Consider the following 13,502-nt stretch of genomic DNA (forward strand, 5'->3'; position numbering starts at 1 on the left):
GACAAACTACGTAAAGGACGTAACAAGACAGAGATTCTACTTTTACCTGAGTATCTGTACTTGTACTGCAGTAAAGACTGAGAGGACTGTTGTCTCCTCTGGCAGTCAGTGACCAATCACAGCTCTCCACAGTTCAGAGTCCAGGCTGATTATTGACAGTTGAATGACATCATAACTCCAGGTGTTGTGTTGATGTGCAGGTGATCCGTAAAGGCTGGCTGACCATCAACAACATCGGCATCATGAAGGGCGGAGCTAAAGAGTACTGGTTTGTGCTGACTGCAGAGACCCTGTCCTGGTACAAAGACGATGAGGTAACACACACACACACACACACACACACACACACATAAATATTGTTGTTGTGTTTATTGTTGTTGTTGTCGCCCCCTGCAGGAGAAAGAGAAGAAGTACATGCTGCCTGTAGACAACCTGAAACTCAAAGACATCGAGAAGAGTTTCATGTCCAGCAAACACATCTTCGCCCTGTTCAACACTGAACACAGGTGTGTGTGTCTGTGTGTGTGTGTGTCTGTATGTGTGTCTGTGTGTGTTTCTGTCTGTTTCTGTGTGTGTGTGTGTGTGTGTCGGTGTGTGTGTCTGTGTGTGTTTCTGTTTGTGTGTGTGTGTGTGTGTGTGTGTGTGTGTGTTTCTGTGTGTGTGTGTGTGTGTCTGTGTGTGTGTGTGTCGGTGTGTGTGTGTCTGTGTGTGTGTGTGTGTGTCTGTGTGTGTGTCTGTGTGTTTCTGTGTGTTTCAGTAGATCTGTGGAACATAAGAGTTCTGCAGAAACTGCAACAATTAGTTGATTGATTGATTGATTAGGTGATTAATAGAAAATTATTCATAACCAAAAAGTCAAGCACTGAAATGTTGAATTGACTATTAGTTAATATTTAACTGATTATTTAATTAATCAGACATTTTAGGACGTCATCTTGGACTTTGATTGTTAAAGGAAAGACTTGAAAAAAAGAATAGAGTTAAAATAATTGTTTAAAAAAATAATTGTTCTAAAACTGTGAAATATTTGTTATTTCCAGCTTCTTTAATGTTAAGATTTGTTTCTCTTTGTCATTTACAACAGTGAACTTTGGGTTTTGAGCTGTGTGATGAAGTACAGAAGTCATTTGAAGAAGCCACTTTGGGCTCAGGGAAATTATGATGAGCATTTTTCACAATTTTCTTCAGATTTTATTGGATAAACATCTAACCTACATCTATAATGAAAACAGTCTTTAGATTCAGCTCTAATATGTTGAGTGATTCTAATAAAAACACAGAATGTGATACAGATTTACTGACGGAGCAGAATAATGTTCACACGTATGCAGATGATACTGTTTTATATCTGTCAGAAAACTTTCCTCACATTCAACTGTTAATCAAGTGAAAATGTTTCAGGAATGTTTACAAAGACTACCGTCAGCTGGAGCTCGCCAGCGAGTCTCAGGAGGAGGTGGACAGCTGGAAGGCTTCTTTCCTACGAGCTGGAGTGTACCCTGAACGCAGCGTGGTACGGCGCATAACTGCTGCTACATTCATACACGTTTACTGCAGTATTACAGCTACTACATCATGATTGCTGCAGTATTACTACAGGATTACTGAAGCATTCCTATATTACATTGTTACATAATAACTGCAGTAATATTACTGGTTATTACACTGTTATAACATATTATGACACTAACATGCTTCATTTCTCTCCTTCTGTCCTGCAGGATAAAGAGAAGGTGAGTTCTGTCTTCTTATGAACTGACATGTGTTTCTATTATTTTGTCCACCCCATTTATACCAAGTGATATGTATTTGATGGGCGGCCATGTTTGTGCAGGTGGAGGTGGAGGAGACGAGCAGCGACGGGCAGATCCACAGTATGGACCCTCAGCTAGAGCGACAGGTGGAGATCGTCAGGAACCTGGTGGACTCGTACCTGGCCATCATCCACCGCACCGTCAGAGACCTGATCCCCAAGACCATCATGCACCTGATGGTCAACAACGTACGACACACACACACACACACACACACACACACTCACACACAGAGATAGACACACAGAGGAAGTGTTGTAATGAGTCATGTGACTTCCTCTGTGCTCCTCAGACGAAGGAGTTCATCCACTCTGACCTGCTGGCTCAACTTTACTCCTGTGGAGACCAAAACAGCCTGATGGAGGAGTCCCAGGAACAGGTAGGGACACAGAGACAGACAGGTGGACTGAGAGACAGACAGGTGGACTGAGAGACAGACAGGTGGACTGAGAGACAGACAGGTGGACTCAGAGACAGACAGGTGGACTGAGAGACTGAGACCCTTTTATATTATAGTACAAAAAACGTGATGAAATTATTTTAACAATTCTTGAAGAATAAAAAATGGTTCTTAAGATGAAAATGACTCTTAATAGAACCTTCAGTCTTACAAAGAACCCTTGACAAACCCTTTGTTCAAAAAAGGGTTCTACGGAAGTAAATGGTTTTAAGTAAACCCCAGCTCTTCAGGTAGAACCCTTTTAGAACCTTTATTTCTGTGTGTGTTTTCTCATGTTCTTGTGTCTCAGTGACTAATGGAGACAACAGTTTGTGAAATGTGTCCTGTATTGAGGGAGATGCTGCTCAAGATGCTGCTGGTGAAGAAGGCAGGTGAAGATGACCTGCAGGCCAGCACCGGAGGTCGGCGGTGAAGCGGGACCCTTCTGGAGGTCAGCACTGAAGATGGAACCCCTCTGGTGGTGAAGATGGAAGCACTCTGGAGGCCAGAGCCAAAAATGGAACCCCTCTGGAGGCTGATGGCAAAGACAGAACCCCTCTGGAGGCAGGTGCTGAAGATGCAATCCTTCTGGAGACCAAGGCCACAAAGGTCTACAACAAGGCTGGAGAGCAGGAAAGGCAGCTGGCACCAAAAGATTTGGCTGCAGGGCCGGAGATGAGTGACAGGGAGACTGGCAGGTGAGACAGAAGAATCATTGAAAAAGGAAGCTAGACCAGCACCAGCTAAAGACTGCTGCAGCTCAGGTACAGGGGACGGCTGCAGCTTGGTGGACACCTGGGAGACACGATGTCAGTGAAAGCAATGCTTCTTCCTGGAAGGCTTCCCAGAAGACTCCAGGGTAGGATCAGGTAGGGAACTGCCTGGAGGCTGAGACAAGGGAGGCTGAACAACAGGGAGCCTCAGCGTCTTCCGGGGCCTCACTTTCTTGTGGGGGCCGTCCTGAAAGCTACCAAGCTGACAGACAGGTCAGTGTGATTATAGGTGACTGTCTGTCTGTCTGTCTGTCCTCCAGGCTCAGCACCGTGATGAGATGTTGAGGATGTACCATGCTCTGCGTGAAGGCCTGGGCATCATCGGTGACATCAGCACCTCCACTGTCACCACAGCGATGCCACCGCCTGTCGACGACTCCTGGCTGCAGGTGACAGGGATGCCTTCAGGACGCAGGTAACCTAGCAACTGCTAACCTGTGACATAGATACAGTACATCTGATCCGCCTCACTGAGTCCCCCTGCTGGTCTCTACAGGTCTCCCATGTCCAGCCCAACCCCGCAGCGTCGGGCCCCTCCTGGACCTCCTCGTCCAGGCGGCCGTGCAGCCCCTGGCCCACCATCTCGTCCCGCGGTGTCACCTGACCCAGGACCCCCACCCTCCGTCCCATCCCGACCCAACAGAGCACCCCCACCTGGAGTCCCCAGGTACTATACACACACACACACACACACACACACACAGTACAGGTGACCAACAGCACACTGGTCACTTCCCAGTCGTACACTGGTTCTGTGTGATGTGTTCAAAGACTGTCAGGAAAGAAGAGTTTACTGTGTTGTGGTCATTATAAACTGAAGTGAATCCTGAGTGAAACCCTGATGGTTTGATGCTTTAAAGTGGTACTTACACTGTGACAACAGCTGTCAGAGTTAACCTTAATCCTGCAGCAGATGTTCTAGCATCATGCTAACATCTGTATTTATTAAGTTTAGTTTTATCATCACTAAATTGGAGCAGGATGCAGCTCGCAGATGAGTCCTTAGGCCAGACACCTGATCTAAATGCTGTCTGATAATGTTTGAAACTGAGAAACATGAAACATGATGCAAATGAAGAAACTAAATGATCAGAGACTGCCTGTTAGCTTAGCTTAGTCAGATATGTTCCTCTCATAATAAACACACACACACACACACACACAGGTAAGACCCACATTTACATCTGAAGGACTCGCTGTTAACTTTAATCATCACTTAGCCTCCAGAAAATGTTACAGTCTGATTGGTTTATTTGTAGTCATGGACCACACAGTCTAAACAGGTCTTTAGATCAGCTGAAGACTGCATTCCCCATCAGCCCCTGCTGTATCAGGAAGCTGCCTGATGTCAAAACTTTACTACAATGCTGCATTCAGGTCACGTGGGAGCTCTTTTTCCATCTTGTGTCACTTCACCCAAAAAGATGTTTTCGTGAACTCTTCGGTTGGAGGCTGATTGGTCAGTGTGAGCGGGAGCCGTTAGCTTGTGATGATGTGTGATGATGCAGAAAATCATACCAGCTGCAGCCTGCAGGTGTCACCGCAAACTGCTTCAACCAATGAACTCACACTCGCACAACAAACAGTCAGTCTGGTTTGATTTCATGTAAATTCAGTTCAAATTTGAGCTCCATCTGTATACAGAGAAACTTGAAGCGGCTGGTTTCACTGATCTGAATGAGTTTGAGCTGTAAAACTGTGATGTTGAAAATTATAATATTTAGAGGAAACTGTAAACTTAATTGTGACATTTTCTGACATAAACACTAACTTAAGTGAATAGATCAGTAACTTTAAACAGTAATAATCCACACTGTGCTGTGACCTGAATGCATCATGAATGTGGTTCCAGATGTCTGCAGATGTTCAGATCAGTGAAGACCTGACCTGAGTCCAGTTTGGTTCAACACACACAGAACATCAACTCTGACTGACGTCCATCAGAAAGTCAAAAATTAAAATAACAAAATAAAATTGAATATGTGATCAAAATAACGTGAACTGATAAAATTCCTCTGAAACCTGAATCTGTCATTTTTAACCTGATGTTAACCATGACTCAGCACATTGTTGTTGTTGTTGTTGTTTTTTGTTTTTGTTTTTTTACCAAACTGGACCCAGAGATGAAGTGAAACACCACACAGTGTTTTGTATCAGAGCAAACCAGAGTTCATTTAAAAAAAAACAGCATTTTTATTATTATTCTGTGGTCAGAATTTCTTCTTCATTGGTGCTTTAGAACAAACACTGCGATCCACAAACAACCTGCACAGACATGGAAAAGAAAGACTGGTCTTTCTTTCTTCCTCTCCTCCTCCCTCCCCTGCACATTCTTATCTTCATCATCCCCAGTCTTCTTCACTCTGCCATCTTTAAACACAAGTGAGCGGTAAAGGATCAGTCCCACATTTTGGGAAATCACCAGTTTTATCTCTGTGAAGAGGGACGTCCAGGACATGATTAGCCTAGCTTAGCTCAAAGACTGGAAGCAGGTGGAAGCTGTTAGCCTGGAACAATTAAACATGAAAAATATAGCTTCAGCAAAAGTTACCGCTGAACCAATACCAATACTCGTGTTTTCATTCTAAAGTTTCAGACGTACTTATAGCATTTAGCGTGGTAAACAGCATGCTAGTAAGGAGTTTCAGACAGAGTGTTGGTTAATGCTAGTAAAAATGCTAAGCTAATGTCAGCCAAGACCGTGGAAAAAGTCAGATGGTCTCAAACAACAATTAATCCATCAAGCTAATTAATCTACCAGAGATGTCAGTGAAGTTGTGTCTTCCAGCTTCAGCGCTGGCCACAGGTGGGCCAACGTTAGCTGAAGGCATGCTAATGTTAGCTGCAGCTGCTTATAGGCTATCAAACAGTACACTCTTCAGCTGTTAGATGTGTTTAGTGTTAACCATCCTGATGACCACTTTTGACTCTCAGGTATTGAAATATGGACGATTGATTTAACGTGAAGTGATATCCTGTCGTATCGACGTAATTCGATCAGACCTTTAAAAGTGCAAAGTTTGGTGGACAGCTGGACTTTCAGCCAGTTCAAACTACACTGCAATAGAAAATGTAATATATAATGTTAATATAGGCAGGCTAACACTTTCCATCTGCTTCCAGTCTTTGTGCTAAGCTAGGCTAAAAACACCCCGGACCAGCTCTGGACTCACAGAGACGAAACTGAACTGTCACCATATACATCCACCTGGAGCCATGTCTGTCTGTCTCTCTAACCATCTGTCTGACTGTTTCTCTAACCATCTGTCTCTCTGTAACTGTCTGTCTGTCCATCTGTCCATCTGTCTGTCTCTCTAACCATCTGTCTGTCTGTCTCTCTAACCATCTGTCTCTCTGTAACTGTCTGTCTGTCTGTCTGTCCATCTGTCTGTCTCTAACTGTCCATCTGTCTGTCTCTCTGTATCTCAGACTAACTGTTTGCCTGTCTTTCTAACCATCTGTCTGTCTCTCTAACTAATTGTCTGTTGCACTAACTGTATGTCTCTAAAACCGTCTGTATCTCTGACTGACTGCCTGCCTGTCTCTCTAACTAACTGTCTCTCTGTCTGTCTGTCTACCTGTCTCTCTCTCGCTCTGTTTGTGCGATCCTGTTCTAACAGTACCTCATAAGGCTAAACAGGAAGCTCTCAGGTGTGTCAGTGTCAGAACAGGTCATATTGACCATATATGGTTATTCTTTCAGAATCTCTATCAGTGACCAGTGAGGAGTCCACCAATGGTACGTCAGCTGTTTGTGTGATGTCACTGTCTCTCACCAACTCTTTGTGTGTGCCTCATCGTCCAATCAGATCGCCATGTGACCCCGCCCACTTCCCCAGCATCATAGTTAGCTGTGTGACTGACAGCTCCATTGTCGTGTTACTGACTGTTTGTCTGTCTTTCTGTCTGTTTCTCTGTCTGTCTGTCTTGTCTGTTGTTGTCTCCAGTCGGAGGGCTCCTGCATCTCCATCTCGACCCTCCAGACCAGACTCTGACTCCTCCCTCTAACACACACACAGACACACACACACGTCCACAGCTGGTTCAACATGTGCACAGATGTCTCACATGTGGTTTTGGAGCACAAAGAGACTCACAAACACACTTCAGAACCAGCTACGACTGGTTCCACCTGGTTCTGACCGACTACAGAAGGTTCTACTGGTTTCACTGGGTGCCAACTGGTGACAACAAGGTTTCTACTGGTTCTTACTGGTGTCAGCTGGGTTCAATAAGTTCTTACCGGTTGAAGATGTATCCAACTGATTCCTACTGGTTTCATGTGGGTACGGATTGTGGTTCATGTCTGCTGGTTCCAGCTGGTTTCAGCTGGTTGCCACTGGTTTAAATTGACCCTTCCCAAGTTATTGTGCTCTGTTAGCTAATGTTAGTTAGCTGGTTAGATGTAACTAGCTGCCAGCCAACATTAGCTGGTTGTGTCTAGAAGAGAACCGTTGATTTGGAAAGTCTCATGAGACTTTTATCTGTTTCTCCAGGAGCTGTATGAAGGTTCCTGGACTGGCTTGAAGTTCCAGGACAGTATGGCACGTTCCAGGTAGTTAACCTCTTGTGGGGTCATTAACACCGTCAGAGTCACTGAAGTCACATGTGAGAGTTGAGGTGTGAATGGGTGTTAATCTATCTGATGGTAGTTCCAGATGGACAAAAATGGCTTCTTTCTCTCCTCTGTCCAACTGTTGGTCTTTCCTGAATGAAATACATACACTTCTGCAAAAAAAGACCCCACAAGATGTTAAATACCTGGAATTTCCCATCAGTCACTTAGAACTGAAGAAACCTCTTGGATGATAAAAGGTGAAATGTTTTCAAGAACCTCAAGCGAGTCCAGTTGCCGTCGTACAGCTCCTAGAGATACCACGGTCTGGATGACTGAGAATCTTCACAGACATTTGTACGTATGATTTCTTCATTGTCGTCATTCTACACACTCATGGTGTTTTATAAAGTGACTGCTGCTGTGATGCACATCTGTGTCAGTTTAGGGACAAGAACACCTGGTTATGGTTAGATGAAGATCATGATTTGAGTTAAAATGACATATTTTGCAGGTCTGAGGTGACCTTCTAGACACAACCACGTTAGCTATCAGAGAAAGTAGGTGAATAACAATTGATGTAGATTAACCAGCTGGTTAGCTAGTGTTTTGCTAACATTAGCTAACTTAAGATGAACCAAATTCAAAAGGTGTTTTTCTTTTCAACATAGATGAGCTGAGCTCAGAGCAGATCTAAGTACAGAAAACAGGAAAGGACAAAGCTGACCATGGTACCACCAGGTAATGAGCTTACTCAACTGTTATTGGAGCACAGAGCAAAACCAGGCGGGACATCAAAAGGGTCAGCTATCTGCAGCTTGGTTCACCTGGCTCCAAGATGTTTCTGAGGTCCCAGCTGGTTCCAACATGGGCCTACTGCTTCCAGCTGATTCTTCTTGTTCTAACTGCTTCCAACAATTTTCTACTTGTTCCAGCTGGATCCAGCAAATTCTCACCGGTTCCCACTGGTTCCAGTAGGTTTTGACTGGTTACAATAACTTCCAGCTGGTAGCAGCGGGTTTTTACTGATTTCAACAGGTTCCTACTTGGTGGCTCAGTTGGTCCCAAGAGTTTCTGTTGGTGCTAACTGGTTCTAATATCTGCCTACTGGTTCCAGCCGGTTCCAGTGGGCTCCCATTGGATACTTTGCATCATCATTGCATGAAGGCCCACCCTACTCTCCCTCTGATTGGTTTACCTTGATATTCTTACCCTAACCTGACCCAGTCTCACTCCTCCTGTCTTAATCTACCCAGCCCAACCAAAAAAGACAAGCCAATCAGAAGCAGAGGAGGGCAGGTCTTCACGGAACATGACTGGGAGGGTGAAAATCACGTTTTAACTGGTTCTGACTGGTTCTAACTGGTTCTGACTGGTCACAACCACTTCTTGATGGTTCTTACTTGTTCCAACTGCATCTTATGAGATCCATCTCTTAAAGATTCCAACTGGTTTTGATTGGTTCCAGTCCATTCTGGCCAGTTCCAGCTGGTTCTCACCGACTGTTTCCATCTCATTCTAACTGGTTCTGAATGCTTTGAGTGTTTCCAACTAGCTGTAACTAGATGGTTGAATTTGTTCTAACTTGTAAGTGGTTCAATCTCTGACTGGTTCCAAACGGGTGTGAATTTATTTCAACTGGTTCCAACCTGTTCTGACTAGTTTGAAGTGGTTTTAACAGGTTCTACCAGAGAACTGTTGATGTGGACATTGACCCTGAAATCCCACTCATGCTTTTTTTTTTTTGGTTGCTCTCTCTGACTGGTTCCCACTGGTTCCCACAGGTACCATCAGAGTATTGATCATTGATTGACCTCTGACCCTTGAACCCTCCTGCCAGTTTACTTTTCTGTCGATTCACAGTTGTTCTCTTTTCTTTTCTCTTTCTTCATGTTTGTTTTTTGTCATTTTTTCCCCAGTCGTCCCAGTAAAGGTAGCCCCGCCCATGGAGAGAGCCCCCAGTCTTCTATTGAGGGTTAACCTGAATGGAGTGTGTGTTTGTGTCTCTACTGAACTGTTCTACTGGTCTCTACTGATGCTGTGTTACTGTGAACCTTACTAGTAATAATAATACGAAGTATCAGCACATTATGAATATATAGCAAATGATCAGCTAAATACTATTGCAATATTGAGTGTATAGATGTGTAGTCTGTCTGCCCAGGAGGGCGAGACAGGTCACCTGCCTGTCTGTCTGCCTCCTCACACTGTCACAACAACAGAAACATGTGATTCATCAGGTTTATTAAGTACTGTAGAGGACTCCAGAGATGGTGTCCAAGTGAAGACCTCTCACTCCTCTCTGGATCATCAAACCTGCCTGCACACAGCTAGCCAGTTAGCCAGTTAGCTAGTTAGCTAGCTGTATCGACTCCTGGAACAAAATTATGTAGTTCTATTTTTCTTTACTGTGTTTCTGTCCTGTATGAAGCCAATGTTCTTCTGCTGAAACTTTTCTTTACAGTGTAAAGTTTACATATTGTTTTAACTTGCAGATATTTATTAATCTATTTATTGATTTATTTATTCATCTGTGGTTCTTTTTAAAATGGCATTATTGGTGTTGATGTTTACCACCAAACACGTTTAGCATTGTTAGCTTTCTTACATTTAAACCAGTGGTCCTAGAATCTACTCTACTGGATTCTAGTCCTTCTCTACTCTGTTCTAGTCTGCTGACATCTGTCCTCTGAGTCTTGTTATCTGGTTTTAACCAGTTCCAATACCTGTTTCCAGCTGGCTCCTACTAGTTGTAACTGGTTGTTACTGGTTCCACTGACAGGTTCCAGTTGTTTCCAGCTGGTTTTGAAAGAAACTTACAGTTTTAAGTCCCGCCCATTTTTGCTCTGTGTTCTTACTAGCCAGCCAATGTACATAAATTATTTGGTAGCTACATCTTATAGCCTAGTGTTAGCAAAACCCTTGCTAACTAGCTAGCCAATGATTTATGTAAGTGAGCTAGTGAACTACAGGAAACAGGAAATGACAAAGTTGACCAAGGTTCCACAAAGGGGTGGGACTTAAGGAAGGTCCTTTGACTCAGTGAGTAGCAAACTGCCAACAGCAACCTAACCTGACACGCCAGATTGTTGTGTTACACAGAATCAGTTGAAAAAGTCAAAAAAAGGGCAGGCACTTTCAAAAAACACTTGGCGGGTGATTGGATGAGCCATCTGTCCATCACGTCTAACACAGGCCAACTTCAACCAATCAGATTAATCAACTATATGACATAGCTGGAGAGTTATTCTGCGAGGCAGCTGGATTCGTGAAATCATGTGACCTGGCGTGTCAGATGACGACCGGCGGCGCCTGTTGGTAAATCAGATTGTCACTGAAGCTGGTCGGAAGAAGAGCGAAAGCATCAGCCATTTAGGAGGCGTCTTTAAAGTCATGCTTTATTTTTTTAGGGCATTTTCCTTGTGAGTTTTCTTTTCTGAAAACAACTATGTGATTTGGATTTAATTACCTGTATTAAATTTCATTAATTAGGAGTTCATCAACTGAACTGAGCTGGAATTAGTCCCAGATCACAGAAATCTTTTCAGGAAGCTCACATGGAAATGATCATGAAATGATCAAATAAAGTGTAAATTCATCATTATAGCATTATCAAAAACAGAATTTGTAGCAATAGAAAAGTATTGTTGTTGTTATATTCCTCTGATGTCTTTGAGGTTAAATATTTTGATTTATAAAAGTGTTATTTTTGGTTGTTGCTGGACATCTGAAGAGTGAAACTGTTGCAGGAGACAGTTTGGTGTTAATGCAGCTCTGCAGGTGATGATGATGATGATGATGAAGAGTACTGTTCATGCAGGTGTTTTTCTGTCTGTTGACTGAAGGTGATGTTTGTGACTGAAGGACAAACTGAACCGATCGAATCTATAACTGCTGATCTATTTATTCTACCTGTGTATGTGTACGCTGTTCTTGTTGTGGTGATTGTGTCAGTTAGTCGAGCTCTGAGCTGCGTTCAGCACATCACAGGCTTCACCGTGTTAGAACGTGTTCGTAGCTGTGAGGTGTCACTTTAACGTCAGCATGGATCTAAACTCTGATTTATGGTAGTTTTTAAGTAGTACTGTTGTAGTTTTATGATTTTGAATGTAAAGTGTTGCACATGTTGCTCTGCAGCAGCAGCAGTGTGTTGAACGCAGCTCGGCCTCCCACACACACACCTGTGATCGTGGATAGTTCTCTCTGTATTCTATTAATATTAATGTAATGTTTACAGAATATATGAAGATGATAATGTACCATATATATGTGAGGAACATATATATAGATCTGTTCAAATGAAATATGCAGCGGCCCACACTGTAGTGTCTGTGTGTGTGTGTGTGTGTGTGTGTGTGTGTGTGTGTGTGTGTGTGTGTGTGTGAGTGCGTGTGTGTGTGTTACAGTGTGTATGTGTGTTGTTATGTTGTGTATCTTAGTGTCATGTGATCAGGGCCAACAGAGATGTGTTGACATGAATAAAGTTTGTGTGAATGAAGATGACGAGTGTCAAGTCTGATTTATTTCAAAACAAGTAAACTAAGACTAAAGTAAACCACGTCAAGTCACGTCTTTAAGGAGAAATATGTCTTATATTTACTACAATAAATAATAAAATGACCACGATGTCATCAAAGATCAAGAAAACAAACTTCCTTCACTTGACACAAATGCTACAGTTGCTCCTTTGAAATTTCCTTTCTGAACCATGTTTTAAAAAAATGTCTGTTTCATGTGACACACTGTTCAAATTAATGCTGAACGTTCTCTGCAGAAGTGGAACGAGTTCTGAAAATCTGTACTCAAGTACAAGTACTTTTACAGGTCTAAAATATTACTCGGCTACAAGTAAAAGTACCATATTTTCTGCTGAAGTTTCTGTTTCTTTAAATCTTCAGTCTGAATGTGTTGTTCTCTCCTCTGATCACAATCAGTTCATCATCATCATCAATAACTTAGGTTTATAAGATGCAGGTGTTTTTTCCCCCATTTTCTATTATTATTATTTATTTATTTTTATTATTATTATATTTTTGGTTTTCAACAAATGTTTCTACCAAACATTAGTGCCATTTCTAGATTATAAACAGTAATAATAGTAATGATAATAATAATAATAATAAGAAGAAGAAGAACTATATTTATATAACGCAATTCATGCATAAAATGCAGTTGAACATAAATGCAGAAAAATAAAAACATTTAAAACAATAAAAGCAAGGATAAAATAAAATAAAATGCAAATGAAAACTGCAGGTAAGACGAGATAAAACAACCATCAGTTACACTTCAGGGGAAAAGTGATGATGAAAAGATCAGATCACCTTTACTGGATATTAATTCAGACTATACTCAGTACTCAACTATGATTTTAAAAGTAACTAGATTACATAGTGTAATGCGTACTTAAGTATTAGTAAAAGCACAGACCAAAAAATCTACTCATTAAAGTACAAGTACCCAAAACACTTATTAATTACAGTAATTTGAGTATTTGTAATTAATCACTTCCACCCCTGCATACACATGTACATTCTCTCTCTCTCTCTCTCTCTCTCTCTCTATCTATCTATCTCTCTGTCTGTCTCTCTCTCTTGCTCTCTCTCTCTCTCTCTCTGTCTCTCTGTCTGTCTGTCTCTCTCTCTCTCTCTCTGTCTCTCTCTCTCTCTCTCTCTCTGTCTCTCTCTCTCTCTCTCTCTCTGTCTGTCTGTCTCTCTCTCTCTCTCTCTCTCTCTGTCTCTCTCTCTCTCTCTCTCTCTGTCTCTCTCTCTCTCTCTCTCTCTGTCTGTCTGTCTCTCTCTCTCTCTCTCTCTCTCTCTCTCTCTCTCTCCCTCCCTCACACACACACACTTTGTTTTTCTATTTCCTTTTCCATTTCCTGTCTCCGTCACCTTTTTTCTGTCTAACTTCTGTATTAAACT

General features: G+C 42.4%; 1 protein-coding gene across 2 annotated transcripts in view; it reads left to right on the forward strand.

Annotated features, from left to right (window-relative positions):
* LOC146319720 (dynamin-1-like) overlaps positions 1 to 9,929 on the forward strand; it is a 23,003-nt gene extending 13,074 nt beyond the window's left edge. For both annotated transcript variants that reach the window (XM_084727747.1, XM_084727748.1), the window contains 9 exons: positions 201 to 314; positions 397 to 506; positions 1,402 to 1,513; positions 1,722 to 1,733; positions 1,835 to 2,002; positions 2,107 to 2,193; positions 3,287 to 3,441; positions 3,523 to 3,693; positions 9,501 to 9,929. In XM_084727747.1, coding sequence (XP_084583873.1) covers positions 201 to 314; positions 397 to 506; positions 1,402 to 1,513; positions 1,722 to 1,733; positions 1,835 to 2,002; positions 2,107 to 2,193; positions 3,287 to 3,441; positions 3,523 to 3,693; positions 9,501 to 9,561 — 990 coding nt within the window. In that variant the 3' untranslated portion in view covers positions 9,562 to 9,929. The remainder of the gene's footprint in view (positions 1 to 200; positions 315 to 396; positions 507 to 1,401; positions 1,514 to 1,721; positions 1,734 to 1,834; positions 2,003 to 2,106; positions 2,194 to 3,286; positions 3,442 to 3,522; positions 3,694 to 9,500) is intronic.
* The last annotated feature ends 3,573 nt before the right edge of the window (positions 9,930 to 13,502 follow it).

This window comes from Lutjanus erythropterus, chromosome 10 (assembly GCF_056507025.1).
Source record: "Lutjanus erythropterus isolate fLutEry1 chromosome 10, fLutEry1.hap2, whole genome shotgun sequence".
Lineage (NCBI taxonomy): Eukaryota > Metazoa > Chordata > Actinopteri > Lutjaniformes > Lutjanidae > Lutjanus > Lutjanus erythropterus.